Source organism: Globicephala melas, chromosome 16, assembly GCF_963455315.2.
Source record: "Globicephala melas chromosome 16, mGloMel1.2, whole genome shotgun sequence".
Lineage (NCBI taxonomy): Eukaryota > Metazoa > Chordata > Mammalia > Artiodactyla > Delphinidae > Globicephala > Globicephala melas.
The window spans coordinates 80,759,453-80,783,926 of NC_083329.1; the positions used below are offsets into that span (position 1 = coordinate 80,759,453).

The following is a 24,474-nucleotide window of genomic DNA, read 5'->3' on the forward strand; positions in this document are numbered from 1 at the left end:
TCCACCAAACCTCACACCGTGATGCTATACGTGCCAGGTGTGACGCGGGTGATGGGAACCAATAGAACGGAAACTAAACTGAGGCCTCCTATGAACTAATACAGGCTTTTTGCACTGCTGTGGGGATGCCTCCCAAAGGGATTATCACCATTGTTTAATAAAAGAGGAAGGAAGTTAATTACGAATTTCAAGCTTAGAAATTCACAGGCAAAAGTGGCTGAAGAGAAATAACCATACTCAGAGAGAGGCAAGAATAAACTAGAAAGAAGACGACCTTGGAGAGAAACAAAAAATGCAAATGCATGTTTAACTGGGATCCTGATAACATAATTAATAAGATGAATCAAAGATAAATGATTAGAGATGTGAAGGCTCAGCTCACAGAAAAACCCGAGAAAAAAAGATTTTGTGATTTTAGGAAGAAGTTTCCCTTCAAAAGGTTCATATTATACATATATTCAATCTAAACAAACAAAAATTTCCACTCAGAGAGGCAGACACAATTAAGATATTTCCCATATAACAATCTAAGTTCCTTCACGTACAGAACCTGCAAGGGTCATCTGGTTCCCAAACAAATAGCTCGGGTCTCATTTACCGAAAACTCTATCACGATTCTGGCCCAAAGACAGCCAAGTTGTCCACCAAGCAAATTTTAGTCAAAGCTCAGGGGAAGAAGAGACATTTGGTGTGTCTACAGAATGGGATCTCTAACCATCCCTTTAGGTTCTAGGGACCTAGGACCGGTGACGTCAGGTCACTGGAAGATTCCATATTTAAACTCAATTAGCCCAAGCCCTTCCTAATTCACTTCCATGGCATTATACGTTAACATAAGGTTTCTTAACATTTGGAGGAACTTAGAAAGACTCCTTCAAAAATCTGCTGAGTAACTGGATCTCTGTGTGGAAAAAATGTACAAAATCACAGATATGAAATCTGTGTACCGTTTCACAGTCTACCCATGAACTCCTGCTTTCATCCGCTAACTTTTTTTCTCAAAAGTGGTTGGTAACAGCCATGTGTGCTTTTGCATTTGCTATAAATCTATTCATGAGGACTTCCCATTACACTCTCAAAAAAATCATCTTTAAGAATTTAACACCACTCCACATTCCTGAAAACTTCGGGCTTTAAGCTACTTTTGAGGAAAACAGACGACGCTTCACCTATCTTTTTTGCTCTGGCTTCTAGGAAGTTCATGATCGCATCATATTCTCAACCAAAATAATTAACACTCATCATTAGCATTTTCTTGTCTCGACTTTTCCATTGTATCTGTTAATTTTGTTGTTTCCATCTTTGATATGTACTTATATATATTCCAGGCCTCCATTTCTTCCCCCCTCCAAAAATAAGACAGATTTTATTCCCCTGTTCTCATTTTTCTTGAAAATTTTATCTAAATATAGCTAATAAATGTGGAAAGGGAGTGACTGCCTATATATGCAGAACCTGTAAGGCACACAATCTCTTAACCAAAAGCTTCTCCTTAAAGTGACTTATGAAAGATGTTTCACCAGTGGACTTAAGAGTTAAAAAAACGAATACCTCACTAAGGGGCATCATACTTCCTTTTATTAGCTATCAGGAGGCAGTCCAAAGATAAGGGCAGGATTGTGTGGGTGTGGCCTTTCTAACCTGAAGCAAAAGGTAGGTACTAGTCCCAAACCATAACTGAAAAGTTACGCCACTTCAACTTTATCACCCTTAAAAACTGTCCCTTGGGACTTCCCTGGCGGCCCAGTGGTTGGGACTTCGCCTTCCAACGCAGGGGGTTCGGGTTCGATCCCTGGTCCGGGAGCTAAGATCCCACATGCCTCTTGGCCAAAAAACCAGAACATAAAACAGAAGCAGTACGAATTCAATAAAGACTTAAAAAAAAAACAAACCTGCCCCTTACCTGCCTTCCACTTCCTCCTTGCTCACTGAAAGGCAAATAAGTGAGTTTAAGCTGGACACAGACAGCCATCACTCCCAGAAAAAAACAGCCTTTGACACCCACACTGAGAATCTCTTTACGCATTTCACAGACCCTACACAGATTCCTGACAGCTCACTGGGCCACAGGCCCCGCCAGATTTTTGAGCTACATCTGCAGTATCTTTTCTACTTGGGCAGCTCGCGTAAACTGGGAAAATTCATTAACATGCTAATGATACTCTATTTAAAATTCCAGCCCTGATTATTCTGTGATTAAATCTCTCCCCTTGACGTCTGCTTCCTTTATATCTGAGTTATAGTACGAAATCAACAATATTAATAAAGTACAATACACATTACCAACTTATCCACAAGGGATGGAAAAACAGTTATGTAAATCTCGGGGTTGTCTTTTTTTTCTGAAAAGCAGATGTAGCAAACTGTAAAAAAAGTTACTGATTTTTTTTCATCCCACTAGTTCTGTCTGCTGCCACCCCAATCTGAATATCCAACTCAAGCATCTTCCATGAAAGACAATCAAACTTATCACTGCTCTCATTAAATTGGAAAATGAATTTTAAACTTTTTTTTTTTTTTAAAAGAAGATCCAAGGTCTGGGTCTGTGATTCAAACTAAGGGAAGAAAGGACTAATGTTTCATTTTAACATCTGGCCCCAGTAAATGAACAAATATTTGTGGTCTATTTAACTATTTTTAATGACATCGTGCTGGGTACTGCCAACGACGCAAATGAAACCTAAAGACAGTGTTTTCACCTCGATGGACTTACAGTCAGGCCAGAGACACAGGATGTAATGACATGGTAAGTGATCAGCAGAGCAAGTTCATCTGTGATGAGGCATTACACATACTCTTCCCATCATTAAGAATCCTCTGAATGAGACAGACTGTGCCCTAAGACTGCAAATCTCCCCTCCCGCTATAGAAACAGAACCCTTGTACACACACACGGCTGGGTCAGCCAACTTGGAGCCAGTGTCACAGAGCCTGGGTCCCTGACCGTCAAGGAGTGACTTGTTCATCCCTGAATTGCCTTTTGCTCCCAAACGCTGCATTCTGCAATCACTGCTGGAAGTCAAAATCTGTTTTTGCAAACACCACACAGCGCTCATTTTTTGAATAGTCTTATTTTAAAACGTTTTATCTAAGATTAAAAAGAGTCAGCTCACGGTAATACACGCAGAAGCGCACTACGTCTTTGTATGTGCTCCATGTTTAAACTCGAGCACAGAGCTCCCTCCAGACTTTTAACTCTCAAAATGCAACAAATGAGAGAATATGGTCTCTGGTCTAGTCTGATTACTATCCATGGGTAAAAGCTTCATGTTACCAAGCAATTCTTTTTCTCTTTCTTGCTTTGTCTCTCACACTATCTCCAACCCAAGATTATTAATTTGGTTCACCCAAAGCCAAGTCACCTCAGATTGCTTAAAAATTAGCTTCGGCCTAAAGCAGAGGGAAAAGGGTAGCTGATCCAGCAAAATCCAAGTATGAAACATAAAGAACGCCTTCACCACAGTAATGAGCCATCTGCAATTTAGACTCATCCATGGTAACAATCTCGCGTTCCATTTGTTTATGTTTTATTCATCATTTTGAAAATACTTAGTCAAGTGACAATGATGAGATTCAAAAAATACTTTACAGCTCTTTTTTTTCAAAAAAGAGATATTAATGGCTTTCAAGAGCTCAACTGTTCAAATGAAAATATTGCTGCATCCTATTATATATAGGATGGATAAAAAAAGGTCCTACGGTATAGCACAGGGAACTATATTAAATATCCTGTGACAAACCATAATGGAAAAGAATATGAAAAAGAATGTATATATATATATATATATATGTATAACTGAGTCACTTTGCTGTACAGCAAAAATTAACACAACATTGTAAGTCAACTATACTTCAATAAAATTTTTTTAAAAAAGAAAATATTGCTGAACTAAATTTGTCCAAACTGGTTCACATCTTTATTCTTAGATATAAATTTCCCATTTTGCACCAAAAGACTTGGGATGATAAGGTGAGACATTTCATAGTTATCATTTTTTATTATTTTAAAAATTTATAGCAAAAATTCATTTAAAATATACAAAGTTAATCCTATAATAATGTAATAAACTGCACCGTCACATCTTAGAGGAATGTGTTGTCATTTCTCAGGACTATAGTTATATATTAAGCCTCAAATGCAGTCTCTAGTTACATATTTGGCAAAAACAAAGCTTTGACCTACAAAAGTGAAAAAAAGATAAGGCGTTCTGAGTTGTTGAACAAACTTGAGGGTGTCCACGGCTAAGAAGACACGATAATGCTTGACCATCCCATCTTTCATTCAAATAACTGTGAAGAAACCTCTCTCTACAAAATTTAGTAAGTCTTTAAAACTAAATTTATTCATAGTGAAATGACACACCTATTTCCGCTAGCTGATTTCATATTTATTTATTTGGTTTTAAATACTAATCTTCATTTACTTCAATTTGTGGAATATTTTCAAATAGCCCTATTTCAAATCTGGCTAACTAAAATCTCTATTCTTTTCTTATTTCTTTTTAAACAAGCATACTTTGTAAATACAGTCCTTTATTTGTATATATGCCTTTCACTTTCCTAGTAAATACTTATTTAGGGAAATGATTTACTATGCATGAACTTTGCCTTCCCACAACCTCTGGTTCCCAGGGGACGTGCAAGGGTGTGTGCGCGCGCGCACACACACACACACACACACACAATCTCAGGATCTTGATAAATTACCTCACTTAATTTGTACCACTTAACCAGCCTATGAGATGGAAAATACTCTTCCCATTTTACTGATGAAGAAACAGGTTCCAGCATCTAACATACTTTAAATCTAAATTTTCTTCCTATGATTTCATTCTGTATATTAGAAATTGAATCATCAGAAATTCTTCACTGTGTGTGTGTTTTGGGTTTTTTTTTTTAAGAAATAGGTTTGGCTTTATCAATTTGGACTGAACCAACATCTTCTGAAAGTATTCCTCAGAGTGAAGCCTCAAGGTGACCTCCTTTACAGTTAACAACGGGACAGGAAAAGACCACACGAATACTTTCACTCCCCCAACAAACAGATACTTTGGCCAAGACAGCACCAGTTATCTTCGGCATCATTCTTCCTGGGGAAAGCAGCTCTCAGAAAAGCCCACACAGAGAAGAGGCACTTCCTGGTCTTTTCTCAGTTTTCCCAGAGCCAGCCTGCTTTCATCTGCGAATGTGCAAACCAGAAGGCCGAGGCAAGGAACAAAAGGGAGATAATTGTCAAACAGAGAAAATTCTCAAGAACTGTGCCAAGGGGGAGATGGCTCTGAACGATCACAAGGCCATTAGCAAGTCCAGGGTAGAGGAGGGGGGAAAGACAGAAAATGAAAAGGCATCTCATGCGATAGCCAAACAAAAGCTGACAAGAAATTCTGCCGCATTGGCCGAGGCTCCTGCCAAAACTGTCCTCCAGGAAAAGGGCTGTGTGTCTCCAGGACACCCTTCCCAGTGACGCTCACATAAAGCAGTACAATAAATAGCACACAGACACGAGACACCCGTGTGACCACTCACCATAGGCAGTTCTCCCCTGGTCCAGTTCTCTCCTGAGGCTACTGTAATCTTCTTTAACACTTGCCAATTTCTGGACGTTCCTGGAACTCAGCACCAACAGTTTGTGGAGAAGTCCCTCCAGCCCTTCCCTCTCGGATGTTAATGATCTAATCTCCTCCGTGAGCTCCTTGGCTGTACAGAAATGGTTTCCTGCGGAAAAGGAGGGAAAACAAGCGTTGCCGCATCCCTACCTATGGAAGGTGCAGCGAGCGTGCACTAACGGTGTGGGGAAAGGGGGATGAACTTTGCAGCTACATCCAACTGCATTCACGTCTTCTGTGGAGGAATCTGGAAACACACTGACTGTCCTCCTTAAGCTGAAAAAACCACCAGTCCCTTTAGCAACTTATTATATTCTGTTTTAGGGGGGTGCATTGGCTAATTCACGTCCTTCTGAAACATGACGACACAAAAATATCACAGTGAAACCCAGGGCAGCCACATGGCATCATTCCATACAAACGTCCAAACGTCAAAGAGGTGAAAGATTCCAGTAGGGTGGAAAGGGACCGGGCCTTGGAGTCAAACTAGACCTAAATTCAAATCCCCAATTCAAATCCCGGTTACACAAACTGCATGACCTTGAGCAAAGAAATCAGCATATGGGATTTCAGGGCAAACTTCTTATAAAATATGATTGTGCATTACAGGTGGCTACAAGAATAAATGTGAAATTCTGTAAAGCTCTGAGCATTGAATTTATTAGCAGGGTTGCAAGAATCAAGGTCAATATACAGAAATCAATTGTATTTCTAAGTATCAGCAGCAAATAATTGGAAGGTGAATTTTTTTTAATATCATGTATAAGATATTTTAAAACTCAAAACACTTAGGGGTAAATTTAAAGAAATATGTGTAAAACCTCTACACAGAAAACCATTTTAAAACTTCTGAGAGAAACTAAAGGAGACTTAAATAATTAGAAAGATATACGGTATACACACACATTGGAAAACTGAATACTGTTAAGGTTTTCATTTTCCTCAAAATGACCTATTGATTCAATACAATTCTAATCAAAACCTCATGTGGGTCTTTTGTAGAAACTGGCAAGCTTATTCTAAAATGGTAAAAGAAAATGCAAAGGCCTAGCTAAAGCAAAACAATCCTTAAAAGGGAGAACAGAGTTAGAGGACATTTGCTACTTGATTTCAAACTAACACTGAAGCTACAGTAAATGCAGACAGAATGGCACTGGTGTACAAACAGACAAACAGATCAATGGAAGAGAACAGACAGTTCAGAAGTAGACCCACCCTCACACAGTTAAGTAATTTCCAACCAAAGTGCCCAAGCAAGTCAATGAGGAAAACAAAAGACTTTCAACAGATGGTACGGGAACAACTAGCTACCTATATGGGGGAAACATTAACCTTGATACATACCTCAAATCATACACAGAATTTAATTAGAGATGGATCACAGACCTAAACGTACAAGTGAAAACTATAAAGCTTCTAGAAGAACATATAGGAGAATATCTTTCTAACTTTGGAGTCAGAAAAACTTTAGATAAGACACAGAATATACTAATTACAAGAGAAAAAATGAATAAATGGGCTTCATCAAAATTATAAACATCTACTCCTCAAAAAATACCATTAAGAAAATGAATGGGCAAGCCACAGACTGGGAGACAATATTTACAATGCATACATCTGATGAAGGACTTGAGTCCTGCAACTCAACAGTTAAAACACAAATAGCCCTATTGAAAAGTAGGCAAATGACACCACAGGCACATTACAAAGATATATAACTGGGGCCGAAAAGCGTATGAAAAATGTTGATGATCATTAGTTGCCAGAAAAATGCACATTAAAGCCGTAGGGATTCCACTACAAAACCATTCAAGTGGCTCAGATTAACTGGACTGAAACTGCCTGGTTGACAAGCACGAGGAGTTACCAGAACTCTCCCGTGTGACGGGAGCATGAAATGTACAAGCACTTTGAGACAGGTTCTGTCCATTTCTCATAAAGTTAACATACACCTATCCTTTGATTCAACAATTCCACTGCTAGGTATTTACCCAAGAGAAATTGTTGCAGGAAGAGGGACCCCTTCCAGGGCCCGAGAGCGGGCTCTTCTCTAACACTCAGAAATGAATTGTCCGAGGAGACACACGTGCTGACAAAGCAAGAGACCTTATTGGGAAGCGGCGCCCGGGCGCAGAGCAGCGGCGCAAGGGAACCCAGGAGGACTGCTCTGCCACGTGGCTCGCAGTCTTGGGCTTTATGGTGATGCGGTTAGTTTCCGGGTTGTCTCTGGTCCATCATCTTGATTGGCCCACATCTGGTCTGACTCGGGGTCCTTCCTCGTGACGCACGCATCTCTCAGCCAAGATGGATACCGGCACAAAGGGTTCTGGGAGGTTGGCGGGACATATGGGCTGGTGTCTCCTCCCTCCTTTTGGCCCCTCCCGAATTCTTCTGGTTAGTTTTCAACGGCAGTCCCTTATCGGGAACTCCTACTGTGAGAAAACTCACAGTATTATTATCGTGCCTGGCCAAGACAGGCAGTTTCGGTCAACAGTTCCCTAATAAAAATGAAACATGCAATCAACAAATACTTGACTCAAATGTTCACAGTTGCTTTACTCATTGTCCCAAACTGGAAACAACCTAAATGTCCATCTAGAGGAGAAGGTAGAAACAGTGGTACGTCGGAACTACCCAGCAAGGAAAAGGCACAAACTCTACATACACGCAGTGACGTGGGAGTATCTCAAGAAAAAGACACAAAAGAAGGCATACGACGGGATTCCGTTGATATTAACTTCTGGAACAGGCAAAACTAATCCATGGTAGAAGACGTCAGAACAGAGGCCATCTGGGCAAAGGGAGATGATGACTGGGAACAGGTACAAGCGTGATGTTTCTGGGGTGATGATAACACAGGTGTCAAAATTCATGGCACTGTACCCTTAACATCTGTGCATTTCACTGAATGTAAATCATACCTCAATAAAAAAGGAAAACTGTATTAGGGAATATTTAAGTATGAAAATGATACCATAATTAATAACATATCACATTAATAAGCACTCCATAAACAACAGTTATTGTTGTCAGAGGGCTCCACTATATTTCCTAAGAGTTTATTATAACCATAATCATGATAACAGCTACTAACTTTCTCTCCTTCAAATCTCACCACAACCCTTGGTGATAATACACTCTATGTTATCTATTCCAAGATGCACTTTGTTTTTTACATTTTAACATCTCTGAAACGGATGTGTCTTACAATTACTGTTATCTAGGAGGTGGTCTGGATGAAGTTGCTGTTACGTGATTGTCATTCTTGGTGGCCTGACTGAGCATCTATATCCCCCTGCTGTTTCAATGTACAAACCATTTAAGGACACTTTGAGTCCTGTTACCTTCTGTTGAAATGGATTTGTAAGATTAGGAAAGCACCAGCATTTAAAACTTGAAGAATGGTGTTAGCAGCTTGGCAGAAAATCCTACAGAAAACAGTAGTTCGTTCTTGGAGAAAAAGAAAAAAAGTTGCATCACCAGTCACCTCACTGATGCAGAGGATGATACTGTGTGGAGAAACAGGAGGCTTGACTTGAGTCGAACTGTGTTTTAGGCCAGACTAAGCATGAAACATCTTAGGGAAACCTTAATCCATTCATTTTCCTTTTTAAAAGAGTGATATGTGATTTTTTCAAAAGCTTAACTACATCTAAAAGAGCTATTTCAATAAGTATAAAATAAAAACTCTAAGCCACAGAAAGCACCGTATCATTGTTTAATTGACAGCAATGTTTCCTTCTTAGTAGTATATAAAATAATGGCTCATTTTATGGTCACTAAAATATACATTGTTATCTCTACGGTGGAGAAAACTGAAATCTAGAGAATTACATATCTTGCTGAAGCTTCCATAGCAATAAAAGGCTGGGCAACTTTCCAACTCAAACATAGCTCCAAAATCCCTCCTCTTAAGTATTAAACTGTGCTGTTTATTTCTTTATTCTTATTATTTCATAAGGCAGATTTCAATACGGTATCAGTGTGGGAAAGGTTACACAATTTTGTCCCACTTTAAGGGCATTCTGCACACCCAGCCCATGCCATTTCTGTTACTGAAATCCATAGTTTCAGATTCCATGATTGCATAAATATCTTTTGAGACTATTTACTGTCTCTCACTATGTGGGCACATACGGAAAGGGACAAGGCACTGGCCCTTCTCTCCAGGAAGTTACATTGAATAAAGGGGATAAGATGTACAGTAAAAAAAAAAATAGGCAAATATGCTCTAGGAGGGCTCAGAGAAGAGTGATCATTCCAGAAGGGGAGACAGAGGCAGGTTCACCAGCAACGAACGTAAGGTTCCCAAAAGGCGAAACGGGAACCTTGTTAAGCAAAGGGCATTGTCTTGCGGGGGGTGGCGCTAGCAGAAGAGAGGCACGTGACCAAAGACGGGCCAAGACGTTGACAAGAGGGCTCCAAATGCTAATGGGTTTGGACCCATTTAGGAGAAACGAAGTCCTGATAAGGAGAGCAGACTGGATGCCACAAACTTTGAGCTGTCAATGGACACACAATGGAAACGTTTCTGGATCCGCGATTTCTACGTGAACAATGACCGGTGGGGGCCGTTGCGAGTGGAGCCCCCTATGAAGGGCCACAGAGAAGCCATGGGGAGACCGCGGGAGGAGCCCGCAGCCCCAGAAGTGTGACGGCCTCTGGACAGAACTGCGTGAGCACCCGCGGGGCCTTCAAGTTCCCTTCTCGGCCTGGGCTGAGGGAGCTCCCACCTTTCTGCTGGGCCATATTTTCAAGCCAGAGGGTTAGCAACATGGTGGGGTGAGCACCGAGACTGCCCCAGAGACACCAGGCAGGAGATGCCAAGTGTGCAACTTCCTCTTGAGAACAATTCAGAGAGAAAAGACCTCCCAAAACAAACAGGAAGACACTCCAGAGACGGAGTGAGTGCCAGCATGGAAGGTTTCCTGGAAATACATCCTCAGGCCCTCCTGCGACTCATCACCGGCTCTAGAGGCCAGAGCCTTCCTAAAACATGAGGAGAGATCACTCATTAGGGTCCCTTGATCCGAAGGGGTGTGGCTTGGGAAACGCAGCGTGCTGTGCACGCTTCCCATACACAGAATGAGCGTGAATTCCCAGAGAGACAGATAATATCAAAAGCCGTGCCGCGATAAATGCTACGCTGTCCTCGGTTAATATTTCATAAGCATTTTGGCCTCAGATCCAAGCCCATGGGGCGAATCTTGCCTGACGCAGCCCTCCCCGACTGCTGCAACTGACCAGAGCTCCGTGATGAAAACTGAGAAAAGGAAACGCTGATCCCTGTAGGAAGTCCCATCAGTGACCGGGGACCCCAATCTCCATCACCCTGATGCGTCTTCCCCTAAAGCCAAGGGGGAATCTGTGTACGGATGCACATCCGCCTTTGCATCGAGCTGCGCATATGCCTGCCTGCTCTGCGGCAAGCGAACCGCACTTGGGCCCTCATGTAGGTTTTCTAGAGCACCTGTCAAAATATTTTATGCTACAAGTAACACAATTAAAACCCTCTGGGTGCCTGCCAAAGCTGAAACTGATTTTACTCAACCTGCTGTTTCTAAGTACATCCTCAGTGTCTCTGAATTTTAAATCGTTACCCTCCTCTACTTCATGCTATCTGGGGGTTATTTTTTGAAATCATTATCTGAGTCTCATTTTATAGATGACAGGGCTCTTGTGAATTCTCATTTAGTCTTCCCAACAATCCAGGAAGAAGGTCTTGTAATGACTGCCCTTGGTTTCCAGTTGAAGAAACTGAGACCCAGAGAGTGACCTTCGTAAGGTCACAATGTTTCGGAGTTCTACGATCACACGTGAGATTACTGAACTTGAACTTGGTTCTTCCAACCTCATGTTAGGTGCTTATTCCATCAAATACATCTCAGTAAGGGACTTGGTCAAAACACGGCCACGAGTCATCCATAAAGGGAGGGAGAACAGAGATGGCTGAGGTTAAATCCTGTGCTCAGACAGGCTGTCTCACCCAGTCAGTCCACGGGCCTCACTATTACCTTCACCGGGGGACGTGCCCACGCACGGTACTCGCTGGGCCACAGACATTTCCATCTGTGACGATCCTCCTAAAGTTATCCTCTTCTACCTACCCGAATTTGAGCTATACTTCTTTTCGAGGGAAAAAGAAATAAAGCCAGTGTTGAACACCATCAAACCCCCAAATCATAGAGTGCTACACCTCTTCTCTGGCCTGACACCAGATCTTTCGAGGAATTCCAAGCTCAAGTCCACACCCGCTGGTTGGGCAGGACCACACCCTCTGCCTTCCAAGCCTCACGCTCAGCGATGTCAAGGCCACGATCACCAACCAACTGTTCCCCGAACCCCCTCTGCACGGAAGCTCCTTTGGCTGGAATTTGCCATTTTCCACTCGTTTTGTTTCTTTCTTCCAATTACCATGATTTCCTGAGATACCGAAAAGCATTTTCTGTGAGCAGAGCCCCGGTTTTGCACATCAAACATTTTAGAAATGGTCACATTTGATAGAGAAGACAAGGGGAAGAGAACGCCGGAAGACAAGGGGAAGAGAACGCCGGAACACGGCATTTTACATGAAACACAGACTGCTTCAAATAGCTTGAGAAAGCGCGGTGCCTGGCGAGAGACAAAATATACAAACAGACGATGGTCACATCATAAATAGAACAGAAGCCCAGCCTGCAGCAGCCTGCCCGGGAAACCCACCCCTGTGTACAGTGACCAGCCCAGGAGGCCAGCTTGTAGGACGTCAGATGCCATCTCTAGTCACAATCCAGGAAGCTGAACAATAACTTCTGTAACAACCAGAGTAAGTCAAACATGCTCCCCTTACCAGTCACATTGGACGCTCTAGTTAACCCACCCCCAGCTTCTCCAGGCCAACAGCCTCCAATCACACGTGGAACCTTCCTCTGTTCCACCACGAAGCTTTCCCTCTCCTCTGCCTGCCTCAGAGTCTCTGCTGAAACACAAGCGCTGGTGGCTGCCTGCCTTGCTATGGTAAGCTCTGAACAATACCCTTTCCTTCTTCTCACGTGGTGGGTCTCTATTTCCACCCTGGATAAACATCATCTTTGAAAAATCTTTACCGAGCCGATCAGCTCCCCCAGCCATTGATCTAAACCATGAACTTTTTTAGAGAGAAGGAAACATTTTGCACTTATCTAGAAAATCTCGTGTTATTTCTAAGAATGTTCCTATTTCCCTCCAAATCATAAACTAAGAAAAAGAAGAATTCAGGTAATTCCCTAGTGGTCCAGTGGTTAGGACTCCAGGCTTCCATTACAGGGGACACGGGTTCCATCCCTGGTCGGGGAACTGAGATCCTGCGTGCTGCAGGGCGCAGGCAAAAAAGAAAAAAAGAGAGAAAGATTTCAGGCTGCCGTTTAGACACATTTGTCTCTAACTAATGCATTTTAAGTAGAGGTCATTTTTATTCTCTATAAAGGAAAAGTCAAATCAGATAGAACCATCTTTAAAAAACAAATGGCTTGGAATACCAGAGATATCTGGATATGCTATTTAAGAATAAATGGTTATTGGAACTGTTTGTTCTTTGGAAACAGACAATCGGAGGCAGATGAGAAGGAAAATACACCACAAACGGAGGGGAGATCCTGAGGTGTGGAAACAACAGATTCTGGGGATCAGAAATCAACAAATGAGGGTCCCATTTTTTCAAACAATTACTCTCATCGACTGTCTCCTGAGCGCCAGACATTAGGCAAAGCCCAGGAAAAAATAACAGCAAAGGTAACTCAACACGTGGACCAGAACAATAAGGGGGCTGCTTCAACAGGGAAAGGATGGAGCCGGAAACTCACGCAGGATGTCAATATAAGCAAAGCTTCAGAGCCCGCGCATCAGAGAGCTGGGCCTTGATGCTGGGGGTGGGGAAACGGTCAGAGCACAGCCGGCCCCGTGCAAGATGACCATGGGACACCAGTCAGGTTACAGAGCATGACGGAAGCAGAGCCCAGTGACAGGACCCGGAGCCCAAGACGGAAGGCCGGGGACAGCCGGGAAGGATGCCTGTTGCGGAGACACGGACGTAGGTTCCCGCCACTGAAACATCTTCTGTTTCTGGGAAGAGAAGGAGGGTAAGGAGGCCACAGCTGTGAAAGGAAGGAACGGCAGGCAGAGAGGGAACGGAGCTAAGCTCAAGACAGGAGTGTTCATCGCCAGAGGTCAAAGGCTGGGCAAGGCCCGGTTCTAGAAAAGGAGATAGGCCATTGACATCCTGACCACAGAGCCTGAGGCAGGCACACCCATCACACCCTCCTTGGGGCACCGAGACCACCCCCTCGCTCTCCCCGCAGCAGCCTCTGCCCAGCCTAGGGAGAGGCCAACGCAGTCAAGCTTCACGTGAAGCGGGCAGTTTGGGAAGCACAGCCTCACGGAGCCCTGGTCTGGGCGGTTCCCTTTGGTGAAGCACCCTCCTGAGATCTTTGCTCTCACGTGCTGTCCAGCCCGCCAGTCGACAAGGTGGGCCTGAGGCTGCCTCTTGCGGAGAATGGCCTCTCGAGCTCCAGCCAGAAAAGCCTCAGTGAGGCCCGGGGGCCCGGGGCCTGAAGTGGGCAGTCAGACCAGACCTGCTCCGGGCCTCAGGGAGATGCCCCGAGCCCAGGAGCTTGGGATCCAGCCATGACATTGACCGGGCCTCCAGGGCTAAGGTTAATTTCCGGGCCTGGGGAGGGGACCAGCAGGGCTCTGGGCTTCTGAACTCAGTGCTGGAAACCAAAGGGACAAACTGAAGGCTGGCCATCAACGAGCAGCCCCGCCTAGTTCAGCGGGCAGGAGGCTGTGCAGGCCTTTGGGGCCGAAGCCACTTTGCAAGAAGGGACGTAGGTGCCACCACAAGCCCTTCCGCTGCAGGTACACGAGCCAGTCACCTCCTGACGAAACCTCCTCCTGCTTGGACGCTAGTTAAGCATCCGTTGCCTCTGCACACGGAGCTCACACACATTAACTCCCCAGGTGTCGGTGTACTGGTGCGCCATATTAGTCTAGTTCACCCCCCATCTAATTCTTACAGCGCGCTAAGGTAAGAGTGTGACTGTTATCCTCCTTCTATAGATGAAGAAGCAAGATTTTAAAAGATCAAATAATTGGCCCAAGGGCACCCAGCCAAGTGCCGATTAAGCTGGGCTTGAACACAGACCTCTCAGATTCCGAAGCCAAAGCTTCTATCTGCTACGCAGGGTGGCCTCTGCTCTCAAGAAGCAAGAGATCCGTCAGCCCCGGTCAGCTCCCCATTCTAAGCCACTACGCACAGACGTGGGGGGATGACCTTCTCTAGGATGGACTTGACAACAGTACCTACCTGTCCACAGGGATGAAAGATGGGTGTGTGCTTTCAACCACGCTATTCTCTGCCAGACATCACACGAGTTAAGGCAGAGACAGAGAAGGGAAAGAAAAGAGAGGAATAAGATACAGTTTAGTCAAGAGTTGCGTAGGTGAATGAAGACCGGGAAGAAATCTAGGTTCCTTGGAGTTTTGAAAGCCACGGGAGCGGCAGTGAAGAAGAAGGCTGAGTTCCGTGGAGAATCCACTGTGTATCGTGAAATAAAATCTAGATGATGGTTGCGTTTGATGTATTACCGTGGTCTCTGTTCTTATCTCATGTGACCTACACTTAAAAAGACATGATAAGCTTTCTAGGTTTTCTTAACGTATATGAAACCACATTCAATGGGCTATATTAATGCCACCACAGCTCTTCTAAGCATCTGTAGAAGAGTTCATACGCTAGCCTTCTTTTCTCCCTTTTTCAATGATAGCATCTTAGTTAAGTCAGTGAGTTCCAGCCCCAGACATTCCCACCTCTATCCCACCGTGTACCCCACTGCAGACTGGGCTTCCTAAAGTCTGGCTTTGATCATGTCCTTGCCTTGCTTAAAAATAAATTATCGCTGCTCCTAGATACGTCTACCCTTAGCCTGCTGTACAGAGCCCTGGACAGCCAGGTCCTAACCAGTGATGACTAGTTTATTCCTACCACAGTACTGACCCTACACCGGAGTCAATCTCAACAGCTCTTCCCACTCCGAACACAGCCATGTTTTTCCACCACATCCAGTCCAGGCATATCTCGCTCCACGCTACTGCATAATTCTCATGAAGGAAGGGTTCTTGTCCTGTCCACTGCTGCACCCTCAGTACCTACAGCCAGGCCTGGCACTCAGGTGCCTGATGCCACTACCTGTGGCTGAAAACCTGTCCACGTCTTTAGTTCACGGGCTCCTACGGGCTCTTAAGTCACCGTGGCACACTGTAAAACATGGCCCCCAAACTCTCTGCACCCCTCCCACCGACAGCTGTCCCCTGTGTCCCTTCCTCTTGAACCAGGGCCCCAGGACTGCTCCAGCAATAAAATCAAATGGCTGCTGTGATGGTTTTAAAATGTGCCCATCAGATTCTTCAACGCTCCTCCCTTGGGGTGGCATCTGTCTCCCCTCCCCTTGAGTGTGGGCTGGACTTAGCAATTCCCTTCTAGTCGCTAAAGCAGAGATGACTGTGCGAGTTTGGAAACTAAGGTCCAACAGGCACTGTGTCTTCTGTCCTGTTTGCTTTCACTCTCAGATCACTTGCTCTGGGGGAAATCAGTGACCGTGTCATAAGCGCCCTACGGCGTGGCCCACGTGGCAACGAACCAAGACCGTCTGCCGACAGCCAAGTGAATGAGCTTGGAAGCAGATGTTTCAGGCCCCATCAAGCCTTCAGAGCACTTCAGCCCCACCCCGTATCTGGACAGCAACCTCGCGAGAGATCCTGAGCTAGGATCACCCAGCTAAACTGCTTCCAGATTCCTAACTCTCAGAAACCGTGGGATATGATAAATGGTTGTTGTTCAAGCTACAAAGTTTTGGGGTAATTCATCACCTATTAATAGAGACCCATGCCAGTTTCTGAGTCCAGGCCTTAAGAAATAAGAAACTTCCATGTCGTATCTCTTGGGACACTCACTGTTAGAACCCGGCAGCCACGTTGTGATGAAGCCAAGCTGGCGATAGCGAGGTTACCAACAGACGTGGTAGAACCAACGTGGAAGAACCAACAGACAGGTAGACAGACCAGCCTGCTAGTCCCAGGAGTCCTGGAAGGGGACCCTCCAGCCCCCGCTGCCACCCCCTAGCTGACCCTCCCACCCCCTGCCCAAAGAGCAGGTTCACAAGCAAAATAAGTGACTGGTGACGTCTTAAGCCACGAAGTCTTGAAGCAGTTCATTATGCAGCAATCACTAACGAGGACAGATGTCGGCAACTGAAAGGAGAACGCGGCTGCTACAAATCCTACAACCTGAGGCGCTGACTTTGGGACCGGGTGGCAGGCCTCAGCGAAGCCTGAAAGGAAAGGAAGAGAAGTATTACTGGAAGCCAGAGGAAAAGGGACCCCTATAAGATAGTGACAGAAAGTCTGGTAACATTACCAGCGAGGCAATATAGAAAACAATTCCTAGTGAAGTTAACCATAGGGCCAAAGAGATTTCCAGGCAGGATACAGAAGTGGCTTCTGGTCGCTGCCTGTGATCAGGTGCAAGAAAAGGGAGATGAGTTAGAGCACATACATTTAAATACAAAGGAGCCAGGACTTCATATTTAAAATAAAAATAAAGTTTTGAAACAAAACTGTTTCTTATTCCCCGTCTCTGCAGAGAGCAGATGATTCTCAAATGAAGAAAAGACCTCAGTCCATAGATCAAATCCAGGATGAGAGCTCTAGAAACTTTCAAACAGATGAAAGGCCCTCTAAGAACCTAAGGGTATCCCATTAGATCCTCTCCATTCAATAGGGCTTCTGAGAATCTCAACAGCACTGTCCCAGCACCTACACAGAGAACCCAAAATAGGCCTCACTTGGAGAGGTTTGTGGTCGTGGCTTTTGTCTAGTGGAGTGAGGGTCCAAAACATCGGCACCACCAGCACCCTAAGTGAGGTACCTTCTCCCTCCTCGGGCCTTCCCTGCTGTGGAGCATAGCTCGAGAGGAAACAGAAATCGCATTACGTGTGGAAGCTAACGATGATCAGCCTGCCGCTAGCCCAACCCATGCGGCAGCCCGTTGACTGAAAGTCCTGTTCTCCAAGGGGCTCAAGAGTGACCAGGAAATAGGGGGGTCGGGAAGTGAGTTCCCACCCCAGTTAACTCCCTCATCCGATGAGGCCTCACCAATTTCCCAGCTGATCTAAGAGCTACACAGAAAACCCAGGCCCCGTATGCAAGATACCATGCTAAGAATTTTCCCTGGGATCCTAACAGGAGATCATGCACATGTGAGAGCGGGTTCCCCTTCTGCTCCAATGATGCATCTCCGCCCTTGGGCTTAACACAGACACATCCACCTGTATTCCCGGGAAAGATACATTGATTAAGAAAGGCAAAAACCCTAACTCAGAAGCAAGGCTGCGTTCAGTCTTCTTTTTCCCTCTTAGCAAGTGGGGCTGTAATTTCAAGTACATGGCACGTGAAGCTGTTAACAGCCAAGTCCCACATTCACATGCGCGTGTTCTGCGGGTTGTAAATAACACGCGTGACTACGCCGGGCACCAAACTGCTCGTTAGCTGCCGACATTCGTTGTTTAATGATCTGAAAAGCAGAAGCTGCCGATTACTGTATTCCTTCTTAAAATGCCACTTAAAACCCACACGTGTAATTATTATACCTTTTCATTAAATTTTTATGCTTCTTCCGAAGCTGATGAGCTGTGGATTCATTCAACCTATACAACTCAGAATCCTTGGAGGCCGTCATTACGTAACTGGGTTAAGAATCCACCTCTCACACCTGGACTCTAGCCTCCCATCCATCACCCCTTAGCTGATGGAGTGAACTTCACCAGAGGACACACCCCAGGGCCTCAATCTCCCCCTCTGTTCCTCAGCATTGCAGGATCTCTCCCTCCTACTTGATAGAGCTGATGTGAAAATAAAATAAAATAACCGATGCAGAGGAATGTTCAAAAACACTGTTCAGGTGATGGAGTAAGATCCTATTTTCAGAGGCTTGTGTCTTCAGCCGACCGATTAATGGGAAAAGACATCCCTTAGTAACTACCGGCTTAAGGAAGGAGAATAATCCACTGAGTACCCTCCAAGAATCTATAATCTGTGACTAGATTGTTACGCTGAGTACCTCAGTTTATCTCCTCTTACCACTCCTTCCGCAGAGGAAGGGGCTGATCACACCCGATAACCCTCACTGAGCTTCTCCAGATACACCTGAAGCTGTAGAAACATCGGCTAGAATTGCATGGCATCCAGAGTACCTAGTCTCTAAACTCTTAAAGCAACAGGAACTGCAAGTCCAGACTACGGCACCTACACGAGTAACTATTTTATATGACGTGTGCATGTGTATTTTTAGGAGTCTCATCCCTCCCTTATAGGGAAAAGCACGCTGCCCATCTATCCCATGGGTTGTAGTGAAACTCCCCAGAAAGGCTGTGAGCTGTTGAGCATGACATCAGTTACAGGGAGAATGTTAATCCAAGACAAGATACGGACGCGGCAGTTGTCATCACTCGCTCCAACTGCCTCCCATGGTCCCTCTGCCCCCAGGTACCTGAGATGGCAAGCGCTTTGGCTTCAAGCAACGCCGGCAGTTGGGTTTCAATATCGTTAACTTTCTTCCTCAGGGCACTGCAGAGTCTTTCGCTCATACACACCTAGAGGGAGAGAGACAGCCATGAGTCATCATGTATTTACGTAAAAGTCAGAGGGCAACAGAGCGCCAGACAGATTCCTGAGTTTATGAGTAATAAAGGGGGTGATAAAGAGTAACTGGGGACCTCCCTGGTGGCACAGTGGTTAAGAATCTGCCTGCCAATGCAGGGGACATGGGTTCGAGCCCTGGTCCGGAAAGATCCCACGTGCCACGGAGCAACGAAGCCCACAAGCCACAACTACTGAGCCCACATGCCACAACTACTGAAGCCCATGCGCCTAGAGCCCATGCTCCACAACAAGAGAAGCCACCGCAATGAGAAGCCCGCGCACCACAACGAAGAGTAGCCCCCGCTCGCCACAACTAGAGAAAGCCCGCCCGCAGCAACGAAGACCCAACACAGCCATAAATAAATAAATAAATAAATTTATATTTAAAAAAAAGAGTAACCGCAGGAGAGTTCTTAAAAAGCAAGCAATGCATAAAGGAAGGAAGGAAGGATGGAAGAAGGGAAGGGAGGGAGGAAGGGCTAAATAAAGCAGGCACTGGCATATTCCCAGCATAGATCCTACAGCTCTCACACACCTGAACACAAAACTGAGAGGCCCTCACACAGCAGAGCACAACCACAAACTAAAAGAACTCAAGCCCTCTGCCTGCTCCCTCCCAGGGCCTCTGCGTTCTTACTCCTTCCTTCTGAGTGGCTCAGCTTGTCCCTGGTGACTCAGTTCACTCACAGCCCTCAGGGCTCTGCCCTGGGAAGAAGGGCCTTGCCGGCTACCCACAAAAAAACAGCAAGCCCTCGGCCCTCCCTCCCCTTCCACCTGCCCCCTGCTGGATGTTTATCCGTAGCGCTCTCTCCAGCCGACACACTGTCTTCCCTTGTTTTTTTATTGCCTTTCTGGGTAGGATACGTGCTATGGGAGCAGGGATTTTGATCTGTGTCTAGCACGTAGTAGGCAGGCAAAAATGGTACACAGATGTTACAATCAAGGGCAGAGCGTTCCCAGTCGACGTTGTCTGATAATACTCGAGGGCAGCTACTTGCTGGGACGTCAGATTTGCAAAAAGAGACAAGTAGATCTCAAGGAGGTTTGCAGGTTTTATCATTTCACTTCCTACATGTTTCTTGTTTTTTAAAAAAAAAACCAAAAATCTTAAATCTCAGTTTCTTTTTCTCAGTTTCTTTTTAGGTCATTTTGTATCTGTTCGAAGCTAAACTATCACAATGTTTTTCTTTTATTTAAAGCAGAAACCTCATATTCAATTGCTATCTATACTCAGGTTAATGAGCTACCAAAAAAAACCTCCAGTGCAACAAAAGCACAGAGCACAGTTGAGTAACAATGAACACATACGTGGACACATTTGGGGGGGAGCCCACAAAGGACGTTACCTAGAAGCATCCCTCTTTTCTTGCTAACAACCTTAAATTCCATTCCGACACCAAAATTAACCCAGTTGGGTTCACAGAGCCCAGAGAAAATGTAAAACGTCATCTCCCCAGAAGTTTCCAGATCTTGCTAGATACCATCAACTTGAAATCCTTTGTGTACCGCAGACTGAAATGGAGATTGTTTCTAGAAGCAACGCAGACCTCACCCCCCCCTGCCTAAAGTGTGACACCATTTCCCCCATGGCCTTCAACATGTTCTTTCCCATTAAGCGGCTGTAATTTCCCACATCTCTTTATAAAACTTACTTGCTGGGTGAAGGAGACGGCGTGGAGGCCTCTACCCCAAAACTCGTACCAGGAGAGCTGGGCAACCATCACCCAAGGCCATTCATCTGGAGACCCCCTCTCAACAGTCCTGAGGTTTGTCAGGGTGTGTCAGGACACCCGCCCCGGCACCAAGTCTCACGGGCTCAAGGCCAGGGACGGGCACGGCCCCTCCCATTGGTCTAAGCCTGTCACCAGAAGTCCCAGGACATTTCTGTGAGCTCCGTAACACCAGCCACAATTGTGCCTCATCCAAGTCCATCCAGTATTTCTGGGTTTAGCTCGCAGCCTCTCTTAATCATAACTGGGTCCGTTTCTCTTTTGTTGAGCAATCTGTCACTATTCATATGAAACCACCTCTAAATCTTCTTATTAAATTGCAATGTACATTCTTTCAGGCACGGCTGGATGTAATCTAATATCTACCAACCTCCGGATACCCCATTTATTTCCAATGCTTTCTTCCATCTCATTTATCCCCTAATTACCTTTGGTTTGGGGAACCCGTAAGAGTTGAAAAAATGTAATGAGTGGAAGGCAGGTGCCAGCTCTCTTTGAGGAAGGATTTGAAAGAATATCAGATTACTCTGTCTAAGTCACTGAAGAAAGAAAACTGGGCCAAACTGCGACTTTTACCTCAAGGTCACCAGTCCAGAGGGGAGAGAGAGTTGTTGCGTGTGACTGGGCAGTTTTGTTCTAATTCTCTGTAGACTAACATATGCCCCCCCATACACACACGCATTCATGTATGTGCACGTGTACACACCCACCTACATACACACACGCGCGTGCGCACGTGTGCCCCAGAAAATCTGCATCTCCTTTCTAATTCCAAATTAAATTAGACCCTGAGGAACTCATTATCAAATGGAGCTTTTAAGTTTACACTTTAAGATCTTAGGCATGCATTCCTTAATTTTATGGAAAAGCAAGGGAATTGTAAGTTTTTGTAAACGTATTAGAGAAAGGATGCGAACGAAACAAACCACTTCTGGCATCTGAGCCACAGTAGCTGGAGATGATCGACAAATCCCAAGGTCGTGTGCATATGCCTACGGGTGTGTGTACACAATATAAAATGTCATAGAAAGCACACACAGATAAACACCATCTGTGTTACATATTATGCACACCTGCACCCTCACTGCTGGGATAGAGACTCATTTGTGTTACACACACACAGTAGGGTCTGATGCTCAGTAAACCCAAACCCAAGAGTCCTTCCACATATGAATACTACACAGAAATTAGGACACACCTGATAAATGGCACAGTTTACAGCAGGAAATTCAGGAGGACACCGCCACCACCGCCCCCATCCCAGAAGCTTTGGTCTCGCCTCACCTCCCCACTGGCTCCACCTCGAGGTCACAGTGGCAGCTAGGGCACGAATGCCAGTGGGCGACATCACCGTCACTTATAAGGCAGAAATTCAGGCCTGCTCTCCAGCATCCCCTCCTGCCTCGTATAATAAAACTGGTGGGGCTTCCCTGGTGGCGCAGTGGTTAAGAATCCGCCTGCCGACGCAGGGGACACGGGTTCGAGCCCTGGTCCGGGAAGATCCCACATGCCGTGGAGCAACTAAGCCCACGAGCCACAACTACTGAGCCCGCGTGCCACAACTACTGAAGCCCACGCGCCTAGAGTCCGTGCTCCACAACAAGAGAAGCCACCGCAATGAGAAGCCCGCGCACTGCAACGAAGAGTAGCCCCCATGCGCTGCAACTAGAGAAAGCCCACACGCAGCAATGAAGACCCAACACAGCCAAAAACAAAATAAATTTTAAAAAAAAAGTTTAAACAAAACTGGTGAACCAAGCCAGTCGTCCTTGACCTGCAGCTGGGCAGGGGGCAAGGTCTCAGCCGCGCTCAGCCTGGGAGCCTGAGACAAAGCCCTTTCCCGAGTTCTGCCTGCGGATTCAGGTCCCCGCACGGCCTTGAGTCTCGTCCTGCCCTTCCTCTCTGGGTAAGCACCCCTGGGTGGTTCTCTGGTTCTCCAGGAAGGCAGGGCGGGCTTCAAGCATTCCGCGGTTCCAGGGCCCAACGCAGTCCAACTAACTGGCAAGACAGTCCTCACAGGAAGCTCTCCTTCCATGCAGGGCAGAACTGCCCATCAAACTGCTGCTGTGTGATTTTCAGCAAAATCATTTAATGTTTTTTTCAGAAACAAATTAGACACAAACACTGGGAAAAGGACCAGAGCCGCTGTGGACATTTTTGCCAACAACACATCCCCCATCTCGGCTCAGCCAGGGTTTCCAAGACCCCAGAAGGTCTTCCTGCTCTGTTCCCCGGGGAACCGAGAACAAGAAAAGCTTCCTTCCAGGCCAGCAGACTCTTGTCTGCTTTGCTCTCCGCTCAGAAACCTGTTCTTTTCACATTTCAACTATCTTATAACCGCCCTGGTTCCCAAACCTAACACAAATCATTAATGATTAAGACCTAGCTCTCAGCCTCACCTCTACTAATAAGTCACAGGGTAATTGATCCTACTTCACAGTTTGGCAATAAGTCGGGTGGGGTCTAAGTATCTCTGCAAGGAAGGGTTTTGTTTTGCAAACTGTGGTTTTCCTAACTAACCAGACACAGACTATTTAAGTGAATTGACGACGTGCTCCCAGGGAATAACGAAGGAGGCCTCTATCACTACACAAACCAAGGTCTGAAATGAAGTAGATAGCAGATAAAACAGGCAAAATGATTTTGAAGTCCATTTAACTTTGAAAAACAAAAGATAATCATCCACTATACCACTTCCCGTCTGTTTGTGAGAAACCTGAACCCTGCCCTTCCCGAAGGAAATGTAATTAACTGCTCAGTTCACTTCCATCCTGGAAGCCTTTCAAGCAAAGGCATTCGACTGCACTGCACGGTAGCAATCACCTTCCCTTCCCCAACACTGCAGCTCCTGCTGAAGCAAAGGCCAAAGCCGTCAGTCCCCAGGGCCCGCAGTCAGGCCCTCCACCATGGGGGCAGCCAGTCCCCAGGGACCGCAGTCAGGCCCTCCACCACGGGAGCAGCCCTCGGCCCTGGCTCTCTTGGCTGGCTCATCGCTTGGGCCTGTAGGATGGCTTTCCCAAGTCTGTATTTTGTCCAGAGCGCAGGTGTTCTGTGACATGAAATTAAGTCGAAAGGAAACTTCAGAGACTCCTTTAGAAAGTGGGCATGGAAAGGTACTTACCTTAGCAGTGATCTCCTTAAGTGACAAGTTGAGGGATTTTATCCTTTCCTGGAGGCTAGAAGAATTAGAAAGAGGACATTGGTCTTCTTGGTAACAGTTCAGTCCCACCACATGTAGGAACACTGAGAAACAGTGAACCTTGCATCAGCCTAATGGCTGAAGAAGTACAGTAGCAAAGACAATGCCAAATTGGTTCCATTTGACTGTAATTAATAGGTTACTAAGAAGCAGATTTTTCCCTCCCTAATTATTCTCTACTTAGGCTGGTATTAAAATCTGTTATCGTTTCTATAGTGCACTTCTACTG

The 24,474-nt window shown here is 45.5% G+C and overlaps 1 protein-coding gene across 7 annotated transcripts in view; it reads right to left on the reverse strand.

Moving 5' to 3' along the window:
• The window catches only part of DISC1 (DISC1 scaffold protein), a 348,149-nt gene that overhangs the window by 186,847 nt on the left and 136,828 nt on the right, over positions 1 to 24,474 (reverse strand). For 6 of the 7 annotated variants that reach the window (XM_030839535.2, XM_060286270.2, XM_060286276.1 and 3 more), the window contains exons 7-9: positions 24,168 to 24,222; positions 19,165 to 19,267; positions 5,527 to 5,715 (exon numbers count right to left, since the gene is read on the reverse strand). In XM_030839535.2, coding sequence (XP_030695395.2) covers positions 5,527 to 5,715; positions 19,165 to 19,267; positions 24,168 to 24,222 — 347 coding nt within the window. Of the gene's footprint in view, positions 1 to 4,100; positions 5,180 to 5,526; positions 5,716 to 19,164; positions 19,268 to 24,167; positions 24,223 to 24,474 lie in introns of those variants that run through there. The other variant, XM_060286271.1, reaches the window with a different exon arrangement.